General features: G+C 42.1%; 1 protein-coding gene across 1 annotated transcript in view; it reads right to left on the bottom strand.

The window, feature by feature from the left end:
* The window catches only part of LOC142213245 (low-density lipoprotein receptor-related protein 5-like), a 114,984-nt gene extending 102,084 nt beyond the window's left edge, over positions 1 to 12,900 (bottom strand). The window contains exon 1 of the mRNA XM_075281530.1: positions 12,738 to 12,900. Within this exon, the coding sequence (XP_075137631.1) occupies positions 12,738 to 12,798 (61 nt within the window). The 5' untranslated portion in view covers positions 12,799 to 12,900. The remainder of the gene's footprint in view (positions 1 to 12,737) is intronic.
* Positions 12,901 to 13,787: the final 887 nt, after the last annotated feature.

The following is a 13,787-nucleotide window of genomic DNA, read 5'->3' as shown; positions in this document are numbered from 1 at the left end:
CATTTCAAGAAAAGGGGACTGACAGCAGACATTCCCATGGGCATTGCCAACTATACAACGCCGAGACCCACTCCCCCTCTCCTCAACCCGTCTGTCTGCCAAGAGGCCTGAACACTAAAAAACACATATGGATTTCAGAACAGTCAGAGCATTGTAATACACAGAATTCCTAACATTTGTTATTCAGGATTGGCTAGCCTTCCCCAAGCCGTCCACTGAATAGCTCAGGACCAAGGCAAAGGGGTGTTTTTTTTTCTTTTTAGTCAATCTGCAGGGATATAATATCACAATATGCAAGCATAATATATATATATATATATATATATATATATATATATATATATATATATATATATATATATATATATACACACAGTCCTATGAAAAAGTTTGGGCACCCCTATTAATCTTAATCATTTTTAGTTCTAAATATTTTAGTGTTTATAACAGCCATTTCAGTTTGATATATCTAATAACTGATGGACACAGTAATATTTCAGGATTGAAATGAGGTTTATTGTACTAACAGAAAATGCGCAATATGCATTAAACCAAAATTTGACCGGTGCAAAAGTATGGGCACCTCAACAGAAAAGTGACATTAATATTTAGTAGATCCTCCTTTTGCAAAGATAACAGCCTCTAGTCGCTTCCTGTAGCTTTTAATCAGTTCCTGGATCCTGGATAAAGGTATTTTGGACAAACAATTCAAGTTCAGTTAAGTTAGATGGTCGCCGAGCATGGACAGCCCGCTTCAAATCATCCCACAGATGTTCAATGATATTCAGGTCTGGGGACTGGGATGGCCATTCCAGAACATTGTAATTGTTCCTCTGCATGAATGCCTGAGTTGATTTGGAGCGGTGTTTTGGATCATTGTCTTGCTGAAATATCCATCCCCGGCGTAACTTCAACTTCGTCACTGATTCTTGAACATTATTCTCAAGAATCTGCTGATACTAAGTGGAATCCATGCGACCCTCAACTTTACCAAGATTCCCGATGCCGGCATTGGCCACACAGCCCCAAAGCATGATGGAACCTCCACCAAATTTTACAGTGGGTAGCATGTGTTTTTCTTGGAATGCTGTTTCTTTTTGGACGCCATGCATAATGCCTTTTTTTATAACCAAACAACTCAATCTTTGTTTCCAAAATGAAGTTGGCTTCTCCAAATGTGCTTTTGCATACCTCAGGCAACTCTATTTGTGGCGTACGTGCAGAAACGGCTTCTTTCTCATCACTCTCCCATACAGCTTCTATTTGTGCAAAGTGCGCTGTATAGTTGACCGATGCACAGTGACACCATCTGCAGCAAGATGATGCTGCAGCTCTTTGGAGGTGGTCTGTGGATTGTCCTTGACTGTTCTCACCATTCTTCTTCTGTGCCTTTCTGATATTTTTCTTTGCCTGCCACTTCTGGGCTTAACAAGAACTGTCCCTGTGGTCTTCCATTTCCTTACTATGTTCCTCACAGTGGAAACTGACAGGTTAAATCTCTGAGACAACGTTTTGTATCCTTCCCCTGAACAACTATGTTGAACAATCTTTGTTTTCAGATCATTTGAGAGCGGGCTGTCCATGCTCGGCGACCATCAAACTTAACTGAACTTGAATTGTTTTGTAGAAAGAAATGGTCCAAAATACCTTCATCCAGGATCCAGGAACTGATTAAAAGCTACAGGAAGCGACTAGAGGCCGTTATCTTTGCAAAAGGAGGCTCTACTAAATATTAATGTCACTTTTCTGTTGAGGTGCCCATATTTTTGCACCGGTCAAATTTTGGTTTAATGCATATTGCGCATTTTCTGTTAGTACAATAAACCTCATTTCAATCTTGAAATATTACTGTGTCCATCAGTTATTAGATATATCAAACTGAAATGGCTGCTGCAAACACCAAAATATTTAGAACTAAAAATGATTAAGATTAATAGGGGTGCCCAAACTTTTTCATAGGACTGTATATATCTCAGGGTGATTTCACATAAAAGCACTGTCTTAGGCAGCACTTTTCTAGATTTTTTTTTCCTTTTCACAATACAATACAGCATGTTATTTTCTTCCTATTGAAGAGACACTTTTAATGTGTTTTTGGGAAAAAGCATGTAAAAAACAACAACATTATAATATATATATATATATATATATAATATTATTTATATCATTATTATTATTTAATATATATTTTATAATTTTATAATATATATATATAATGTTGTTGATTTTTTTTATATAAATATATATAAAATATATATTAAATAAATATATATATATATATATATATATATATATATATATATATATATACACACACATGCACCGGTATATACACACGCACACATATATGAATTGTAGAAAAAAAAAAATTAAAAAAAAAAATTAAAAAAAAAAAAAAATCACCCACCCAAATCACTTCCAAAATCCCATACAGAGGTTTCACATGGGGTAATATGTGTGCCTTTGCAGGCTTCATGTATTTCTGCCTTACGCTAAGTTCACACCTGCGTTCAGGGTCTCCGTTCTGTGGTTTCCGTCTTCTTCATGCCAGAAGTCGCAAAGCTCAGACCGGGTCCGGCCATGCGCGGCGGTGAGCGTTTTATGCTCTCCGCCGCGAAACCGGATTTTTTTTTATCCGGACACAGAGTACTGCATGTCCGACTCTGTGTCCGGATTATATAACCCGGTTTCGCGGCGGAGAGCATAAAACGCTCACCGCCGGACATCTCTCTCACCCATTCAAATGAATGGGTGAGAGACTCCTGCAGGTTTCCGTCTCCTGCCTCTGTTTTAGGCAGGAAACGGAAACCTGCAGAACGGAGTTCACAACGCAGATGTGAACGAGCCCTTAGGCAGCTGTCACTCTCATTCTGTTTGTGACGGTATTTGCACCAATACCAGAATCTAGGATGAACACAAGCTCTTTCACATGAACATTTTATCTCTGTATGCCGTCAATTAAATTAAAAAAAAAAAAAAAAAAACGGACAGAAAACTGACCCATTCTAGTGAGAGGAGCGGTTTTGGAAATCGCAGCATGTCAATTATACCTACTGAAACATCGGCGATTTCCCTTACAGGTCCTAGCTAATATAAATCTAAGCCCAAATTTATCCAAAAATAGGATTAATTAAAAGTTTCTGGTAAGATGAACGCTTACTACTGTACCATACTAATATATAAAGTTGTCTTCCATAGACTAACAATGAAATCTGCCCATGTCTAGATACTTTGTGAGAAACTCCATAACACTGCAAAACTGCCACATGGCCACTGGTGAAACTGTAGAACCCACCAAACCCCCATGAGGATGAGCGCGAGGGGCCCCAGTATATTATCCTATGGGCTGTGGAAGCCAAATGTCAGATCATAAAAAAAAAAAAAAAAGAGAGAGAAAAATGATACCCGGCGTCATATAGAGATCAAGTGTCTTTATCATTAAGGTGTGAAAATATTACTGCCGTCTGGTTGTAGGGCCAATGAATAAAAATATCTGACATATGGCCACTTACATTGACTCTCTCTTTTCAGTCTGTAAATACAGCAAGAAGAGTTTATCGGATTCATCATAACTGCTTACTCTATTGTCACATATAGGGACATACTAGAAAAACAAACATTGAGTTTCTAAGGCCTCTCTTGCACTGGGCCCTATGATAGCAGGGGGCCCCTTGGGACAACATGACAGTCCTGCATTTGCTGTCCCACTATTCAAGCCTGCCCCAAATCCAGCTTTCATACAATGATGAAACAGGGAGCCGTCCCTTCTCTGCTTCATCATTCATCCCATTTCTTTCCCAGGAGCAGCAGGCGCAATATGATGATGTCACATACATTGCGCCTCCAGCTCCCTGAACCGAACAGAAGGGGAGCGAGGAGAGGTGCTCTTTTTTTATTTTCGTTTGGTAAGAGAGTTATATTTTGGGGGCAACAGGAAGGGACATTATATTGCATGGGGCATTAGGGACGCATTATACTGTGTGAGGGCCACTAAGAGGGCATTATAATTGTAACCTTTGCACCGCACGACCAAGCTCCCGCACACAGCTTCATTAATGGGATTGTGCGATATTAGAAAAAATTGGGGCAGAGGAAGTAAGAGGATGGGGTATAATAACAAACTCATTATTTCTTAGGGTATGTTCACATGGAGTTTTTTTAAGGCAGATTTTGACGTGTAATTCGCCTCAAAATCCGCCTACAAAAATGGCTCCCATTGACTTCAATGGGAGCCGCTAGCTAGTAGTGGAAAAAAGAAGCGATATGACTAGAGATGAACGAACACTAATCGAAACAGCCGTTTCAAATAGCACACTCCCATAGAAATGAATGGACGTAGCTGGCACGCGGGGGGTTAAGCGGCCGGCCGCCGGCAAAGTCATCGTGCCGGCCACCTCCATTCATTTCTATGGGAGCGTGCTATTCGAAAACGGCTGTTTCGAATAGTGTTCGCTCATCTCTAGATATGACCTATCTTGCCACGGTGTCTGCGCCGCGAGACACGCTCCTGTTTAGGCCCATTCATTCAGACCTAATCAGGAGCAGGATGCCGCGCCGGAATGTCGATGTGGAAGGTTCACAAGGTGGAAAAGGTTTCCGCCACCTTTTCCTCCGTGTGAACATACCCTTACAGTTACGTCACCACTCATTGTTTACAGGGCTGTAGCTGGAAAGTCACATCGACAGCATCTGACTACTGCAGCCAATGACTAACCTCAGCCTTTCAGGTTGATGACTGACTGTAGTGATGGTCACGTAGTGATGGTCACATAGTGTCCACGTTACAGCAGGGGCTACAACTCCTAAACAAAAACTAGGCATGCAAATAGGCAAGTAATGCTTATTTGTTAGCATCCCCTTCCCAGCGCCGCACCTCCCATGAGGCGACCGCTTCAGGCGGCGATATGCCGCTATGGGGGGGGGGGGCATTTTTGCTGACCTAAGCTAGTCTAGGACAAGCTGTCCTGGACTGGCTTAACGTCACTGTCTCGGCAGCCCGGCACAGGAAGCGAGTGGTGGATTGGGGAGGGGGGGGAACTTTCTGTCGTCCGCCTCAGGCGGCATAAAAGCTAGGTTCACCCCTGCCTTTCCCGTGCATAATTTGGCCCTAATCTTGGTCAACCCCTTTAAGATCCATCCTACAGCATCTATATAGGCCAATAGTATATCTGTGTGCCTCAGATTTGTAGCATGCCTCACCGCAAGCCATATTACAGGAGCAAAACATCAGAATTCAATGTCTCATAAGGGCATCCATAACATGCATGTACTGCATTTATAGCGTTAATCCATGAACCCAAAATCAAAGATGATCCTATTATGCTGTTGAATTTCTTTGCCAGAAAAAAAGCAAACAAATCTTTGACTAAGATCAATGAGCGTACGTACACGGGACTCCAGGCAAACCTACTATAGTCAAAGTAAACAATACAGCAGCAAACACACTCCACTCTGCTGGATCTAGAAGACGGGCGTTTAGACAATTCACCCAACAACCGCTTCTATACACGACCCCCTACGGTGTCTATATAATTCAATAAGTGGTACTCGGCGACCAAGTAATTCAAAATCATATTAATAAATTCTCTTTATATAAAACAGAAGATCATCCGAGGCAGTGCCAGTCACAATATTTAGCAGCGGAGCGTTAAACACTTTTAATTGGAAGCATAAACACGTTTTTTACAGGATTTACTCAAAGCTCTTACTTATCCTCAAACACATAAAGAGGCCATCTGACAACCTCAGCTCCCATGGCAAGATTATATATCCAGAAATTAATACAAGAGACCAGGGTGTATGTTTGTCACAGTAGGGGGCACAACAACAGCCACTACACAACATAAGCATTAGACCTTAAAGGGACCTGGCACACTGGAAATGCAGCCTGAACTGCGGACAGCAGGTTACAGGGCGCGGAGAGCCAAACAGACCGACATATAATCAGAATACATTTTAGGAGTCCCGTGGGAGGTCCTGATCAGTTATTTTTACATGCAAGGATGTAAACCACTGATAAGACCGCCCACTGGACTCTCAAACACTGGACCTCATATTGACCCGCCTCTGCTCTCTATGCAGCCTCTCTAACTCCCCGTTTACGCTCTCTGATCACAACCTGCTGACATTCTCTGCTCTCTCCTCTGTAATAGACCCCCCAAATCGACACGTCCCCCCAGGAACCTTAACCGCCTTGATATCCGCACGCTCCCAGACTCTCGTCTACCACTCGCTGACATATCCTCACCCCAGGATGCAGATGCCGCTGATGCCTTCCATAATACCACCATTACTTCAGCCCTTTACTCTGTGGCCCCCTTCACCAAAATCAGAGCCTGAATGATCAATAGGCAACCCTGGCACACCGACCTGACTAAAAATTTGAGATGTTCGTCACAGGTTGCAGAATGCCTTTAGAAGAAAAGCCACTCCCAGGAGGACTTCCTCAGGTATTAAGAGGCAGTACTCGTATTCAAGAACACACTCACCTCTGCAAAGCAAGTCTACCTCACCGCACTCATATCTGCCCTATTCCGCAACCCCAAACAACTATTCACTAACTTCAACTCCCTTCTACGTCCTCCTGTCCCCTCTGATGTCACTTGTCTCAGCTGGTGACTTTGTCTCTTATTTTAAAAGTAAAATTGACACCATCAGAGATAGTCTCACCCCACACCCCCAGCAGCCCCTCTACCCAACTGCCCGCTGGTCTTCATCTTTAACCTGTTTCTCCACCGTCACTGATGAAAAGCTCTCCACCCTAATCTCTAAATCCCACCTCACCTCCTGTGCGTTTGACCCGATCCAGTCACATCTCATCCCCAAACTCACTCCAGCCCAGTCCACCTTAAACTGTGCTGCTCACTTAATACACCTTTCACCCCGTTCTTTATCGGCCGCTCCCCTCTGCCAGTCCCTTCACTGGCTACCTATTGCCCAGTGAATAGAGTTCAAGTTACTAACGCTGACATACAAAGCCAACCACAACCTGTCCCCTCCATATATCTCTGACCTAATCTCCCGCTACCTGCCCACACGTAACCTCAGATCCTCCAATGACCTCTTACTCCGCTCTGCTCCTCACATGACCGCCTCCAAGATTTCTCCCGCGCATCCCCCATACTCTGGAACTCCTTACCAAGACACATAACACTGATCCCCACAATCACAGGCTTCAAGAAGGCCCTGAAGACTCCCCTATTCAGGAAGGCCTACAACCTCCAATAACACTATCACCGCACTGCCATCTGTACAGTCTCCCCCTCTCCTTCTGTCTCTACCCCCTTCCCTCATAGACTGTAAGCCCTCGCGGGCAGGGCCCTCTACCCCGCTGTGCCAGTCGTTCATTGTTAGTATTATATTTGTTTGTATATTGTGTACCGTATGTAAACCTTCAAATGTAAAGCACCATGGGATTAATATAATAATATAATATAATATAATAATGTACAGCACCATGGAATATAATAATGTACAGCATCATGGAGTTAATATAATAATGTACAGCACCATGTAATTAATATGACAATGTACAGCACCATGGAGTTAATATAATAATGTACAGCACCATGTAATTAATATGATAATGTACAGCACCATGTAATTAATATAATAATGTACAGCACCATGGGATTAATATAATAAGGTACAGCACCATGGGATTAATATAGCAATGCACAGTACCATGGAATTAATATGATAATGTACAGCACCATGGAGTTAATATAATAATGTACAGCACCATGGGATTAATATAATAAGGTACAGCACCATGGGATTAATATAGCAATGCACAGCACCATGTAATTAATATGATAATGTACAGCACCATGGGATTAATATAATAATGCACAGTACCATGGAATTAATATGATAATGTACAGCACCATGGAGTTAATATAATAATGTACAGCACCATGGGATTAATATAATAAGGTACAGCACCATGGGATTAATATAGCAATGCACAGCACCATGTAATTAATATGATAATGTACAGCACCATGGAGTTAATATAATAATGTACAGCACCATGGAATTAATATAATGTACAGCACCATGGGATTAATATAATAAAGTACAGCACCATGGGATTAATATAGCAATGCACAGTACCATGGAATTAATATAATGTACAGCACCATGGAATTAATGGTGCTATATAAATAAATAATAAATAATAATAATAATGAGTAGCAATTTTATTATCATCATTAAACCAATTCCATTAATTTTTTGCTCACAGAACTATCAATTTGTTCAGTTCTTCCTGCATAATAAGGAAGATCAGACAGCAAGTGAATGGTTCACATTAATACTCAGTAAACTAGTAGCCAGTTTTTGCTGAAGCTGGCCCAATTCACAAGATGAAGGAGTCCAGAGGAAACAGTTAAAGTGACAGACATAAGGAAGTACAGATCAGAAATTGTAGATGTAATGATTGTGGCAATAAAGCCTAGTACACATACACGCCTATGACCTTATGCCGCTCATGGCCACAATTAAAAATAAAAACTCTTCTACTTGGGTCTCATGCACATGACATAAGTGCGGAGCCCGAGGGTCTTCTGCTGTTCCATTCCAATATTTTATATGGTCTCGGAAGAGAATGGAGCATATGAACACCCTCAGACTGCACGTACAAGAATCCTTATCTAGAAATGTATCTCATGATTCCATCGGACTCCTCTACAATGGAGAAAATTTTCAATACAAAAAAACGAAATCCAACAGATAAATGGGTGGACCCCATTATACTCTACGGGGGCTGATGGTAACTGGTGTTTTAGCGAGCAGGTTCTCCATCATTTGGAGGATCCAAACAGTAGAGAGCCTGGCGCAAATGTGAGTCTAGCCTATGAGACAGGTGTATAGAAGTATCAATAACTAATACAAACATGACCAACAAACGAAAAATACAACAAGAAAAATAAATCAAGTGAATATAATCCATATCCATATATGCTGAACACGAGGTAGATAAGATTCAATATGGAATATTAGACAATATCAATAGCTCCTGAACGTGTGGCACAAATTTATTATTAGGTCTTGCAATAGCATTTTTGCAAAAAACCCCACAGACAGATGTCTGGGATTGTCATTTCGGACTAAACTGCGGCAAAGGCAGGCATGGTATAATGGTATAGGCAAGCAAAACATTACGTGTACAATCCCCTGCCGCTTTGGTAAACTGCTAAATCCTCTAATGGGGGGGGGGGGGGGGTCATTAATATTATAAAAATCCATGGACACGAAAGTTTCTAACACAAACGTCATCACAACAGTGAAATCTGGATTATGTGCTGCCATATGGAAGTTATGGGTCCTCATAGGGCACTAATATAATCATCTTTGCTCAGCTACTGAATCTGCACATATATAAGGCCCGGGCCCCACACAGCGAATCGCTGCGGAAAAGACCACGGCGGAATTGCATTGCGTTTTTTCTGCAGCGTTTGTCACAGAAAGTCAGCAGAGGTTTCCTCTACGGACGTTCTGCCTCTATTATACCTATACGCAAAACATCAGCGCTTCCGTGGGTGCAACTGAGATTCTACGATTTGCAAAAATGCAAGTGATTTCGAAATCGCAGCATTTCCGCTGCGCATATTTTTCAGCAATGTGTGGATGGGATTAGCCACTTTCCCATTCACTTTGCAGGTAATGTAAAACGCTGCGTTTTCGCAACGTGGGACCCCAACCTAAACGTGTTTCGGGCTATAAGGATGCACCTGTATAGAAAAAACATTGCTGCGATGTAAGCCACATAACACTCCATATGGCATGGGACGGTCCGGTTTTATACACTGTGATCGTCTTATGTCAACCAGTATCCGTCAAGTTGCTTAAAAATATTTCAATAAACCCAAAGGGATCGCGTTCATAAAGAAATAAAAGCGGCGACTCCACAAATCACATTCGAACCCAGGGTACAAGGGATACGTATTGCCTGATCCCAGATACACTGCTCTCTATGGTAAAGGGAGTCTATCACTAGATCCCAGCCCCGCAGTGTTCTTTCCTGGTGAATTGCTGCCTCCGTGTCCCTGTTTTTGTCAATATGCAAATGAGCTCGGTGGAGCAACAGCGTCGTTGCTGATACTCCAAAGAGATTCGTGGTAAACCCTCTTTTGCTCCAAATAGCGCATTTCCATATTGAGGAATATGGAAATATTCCATATTAACCCTTAAGTACTATCATGATGTCTATCATAACGATATGTGTACGGTAGTGGTGTATGATAGTTACTTGATATGACAGTACTAAAGGGTTAAGTAACGTAGCCAACAATTCGCAGTCATCTGAATCAATCCATCTGTAAGAATTGATATGTTGGGTACTGACAGACTCTCTTTAAAGGCTGCAAAACCAGCACTAGGACTCCATGTGATCATAAGCTAAGGCTTTATTCAGACATTATAGATTTAGCTACAATATTTCCAAAAACATCCCAAAAAAAGTTGTGCAATTGCTGTAAAATTCTGCATATACCATAACCTTTATACCTCATTAGTAAAGCAACTAATACCGTAAAAATTCTCACATATGGTAAGACCTACAGTACAATTACTACTCGCACATTACCGTAAAGACACACTAGGACCGCACCAAGACACGGGATTACTACCGGCCTTATACACAGACTGTTCTCTCTATCATCAACTATCTTTCTGGAAATAATTGAGCAGAAAATCTCTTGTAAAGTTGGAATTCTACTTTCTGTGGCCTGCAGTATATGGAACAACTAACCAAATAGTAATCGGACCATAGAAAGGGTTTCTCTCCAGTATATTAGGTAATACATGGTCCTGGTAGAGTCAGATGACCGATAGTTGGGCTTCACATGTCCAGTGTAAGGTTCCTTGTCCAGATGTGACGCTGTATTCCTTACGTAGACATAGGCACATCTTACACGTCACGTTTGGGCTCCCAAAACCGGTTCTCGTTTTTGTTCAGTGTGTCCATATGGAAGTGAATACATACAAGGATTTGTAGCACAAAATCTACATTCAGCAGAATAAATAGAAACATCTGGGACACCTTAAGATGCATCTCCTATAAGGATCTGTACCACAAACCCCTCGCCAACTGTAAAGAATCACTTAAGTCATAAATGTTCAGCATAAGAAAATAATGCAATGTCCATGTACATGTTCACATGACAAAATAATATCAGCAAGAAGGTTGCACAACTTGGGATGCCAAAAGCAGTTCCAGATGGTGGGCGTTAAAGTAGTTCAGACTGGAGTCAGGTCTTCCGTGATGGTCCTGCCAATTTGTGCCCCCTACCCAATAACGTATACTGTTAGCATGGATGTACTATATAGTATATAACAAAAACATATGTTACTCTACCCTACCCAGCAGAAAAACAACCCTCACACATCTGGCGGTGGTACTAACCATAAAGATACTACAACAATAAGGAGAACCCAGCCCTGGTCTATAGAGAGTCCGCTCCTAAGAAGTTGTGTAATGAACCGAGTCGCAGCTTGCAGACAATTCACTAAAGACTACGCTGCGATTATACAACGCTACGACAAAACCTCTGAGATCCCAAACAATCCGAGTGTTACTTTGATAATCGCAGATTGAAGAACAAATATGAAGAAAGTTTATAAGATGCAGAAAACAGTCAAAGACGACAAGAGATGGAACTTTCACAAGCTCCAAAACTTTTAAAAAGTCGCACCTAGGCGGCGAACAATGGCGGCGACTTGTAACATAGAAGATGTATCAGAAAATACAAAAAGCATCAGAAATAATAAATATGATGGACGCGGCAGCAGCATGGTCGGAAACAATAAGGAAGAGGAGCAAACGGCAAACAGAGAATAGAATAATAATAATCATATCGCTACACTAATATGATACTAATAGAAGGTATCTAACAATATAATGGGACTATAATAACTATACTAATATAATACATGTCATATAGCTAGATTAATATAATATACTATAACAGTCATATGACTATGCTCTAACATAATATATAGTAGTCATATGGCTATGCTAATATAATATAGTATAATATAATATCTATAATATAATCTATACTATAACAGTCATATGGCTATGCTAATGTAATATAATATAATCTATAGTATAATATAATATCTATAATATAATCTTGCTATACTAATATAATATAACTATACTATAACAGACATATGGCTATGCTAGTATAATATAATCTATAGTATAATATCTATAATATATACTATAACAGTCATATGGCTATACTTATATAATCTAATCTATACTATAACAGTCATATAGCTATACTAATATAATCTATTCTATACTATATCACACATATGGCTATGCTAATATAATATAGTATGATATAATCTATACTATAAGAGACATGGCTATGCTAATCCACATCATCTGACAGTCACTGGCTACAAGTGGCCTAATATAAGGGGGGATGAGACTACAGCCCAGCACTTTCCCTCCAGCTGCAGTGACAGCCCCAGGCTACTTGTTGCCCAGACCGGTGTGACAGCCCCCACTCTGGCAGATCGCTGCCCCCCGCCGCCCCACTCGTGTTGCTCGCAGCCGTGCACTGCAGGGGATGAGCACTCAGGCTCTGACTTGTGCATAGTTTACTTTTTATGGCCCTGTGCAGACTCCCATCCACCCCCCGCTCCCATCAGCTGCGGCGCTGCCCCCTCCTCTCCCCGCACCGGACACATGGCACACTAAAGTCACAAGAAGCAGCACTCACCCCGCACCGAGACCAGACAGCAGCACGAGAGCAGGAACACGGCTCCCAGCGGAGCTCCCATGTTGGTCCTGGCCGTGCGTCCCCCCACCCTCCCCGTAGTCCGCTCCGGGTCCTTCTGTCTCAGACAGATCCCATGGCCTCGATCCCCCTCCTTCAATCCCTCCTTCTCCTCTTCCAACTGCTTCATGGACTCTGGGACGACACGCCCCCTTCTTTGCACACCTTACCCAGACAAACCACGCCTTTGACTCATGGACACGCCCCTTACCCTATAATACTCTACACTCCGCTGTCAATCCACGAAGCCCCGCCTTTTGTTCCATTGACATTGGCAGTGGGAGACGCCCACATTCCTAGTGAAACACTGGCGTTCGACGTATAGGACACGCCCACACAGCCCGCCCTCTTTCTCCACTTGGAAAGTTAGTAAAGAGGCGGGAACTTCCGCGGTGCTCTTCCCTCCTCAGTCTGAGGTGTCTCGGCTCCTTAGTGGCACTTCCCGCTTCGCAAGGACCGCTCGTGTTGTCAGTTTCTGTGACCCCCTTCGCGCTGGGCACAGTCCTCTCTGCTTCTGTGCAGTCTCAGGCCCTCTGTGTATCTTTAGGCTTTGTTTACATTACCCTGTCTAAAGTCGTGCGACACGGATGCGTCTCTTTTTTTTCCTTCCCTATCAGTGTGTCTTTTGGAGTGTGAAGGGGAAACCCAGGCAAATGGGGAGAACCTACAAAACTACTCACAGAAGTTGTCCTTGTTTGGATTCAAACCCAGGACTCCAACACTGCAAGGCCACACTGCTAACCACTGAGCCAGCCTGCCTCCTAGATGTGTCTTGTACATGACGCATTTGACTACGAATGATCTGTGGTAATCCTGTCAGAAAAGCACAAGCTTGAAGTTTTCTTGGATCCATTGACTTCAGCGTAGACGTGTATGGGCTCTTAAAGGGGTTGTCCAGGCAAAAATAGACAACCCTTTTAACTTTTAAACGTATTCTATCATACAAATGCTTTTTATTCTGAGTAACACGTCGGTATAGTCTTAACAAAGTCT

The sequence above is a fragment of the Leptodactylus fuscus genome, chromosome 7 (genome assembly GCF_031893055.1).
Source record: "Leptodactylus fuscus isolate aLepFus1 chromosome 7, aLepFus1.hap2, whole genome shotgun sequence".
NCBI lineage: Eukaryota > Metazoa > Chordata > Amphibia > Anura > Leptodactylidae > Leptodactylus > Leptodactylus fuscus.
This window is presented reverse-complemented; position numbering and strand designations above follow the sequence as displayed.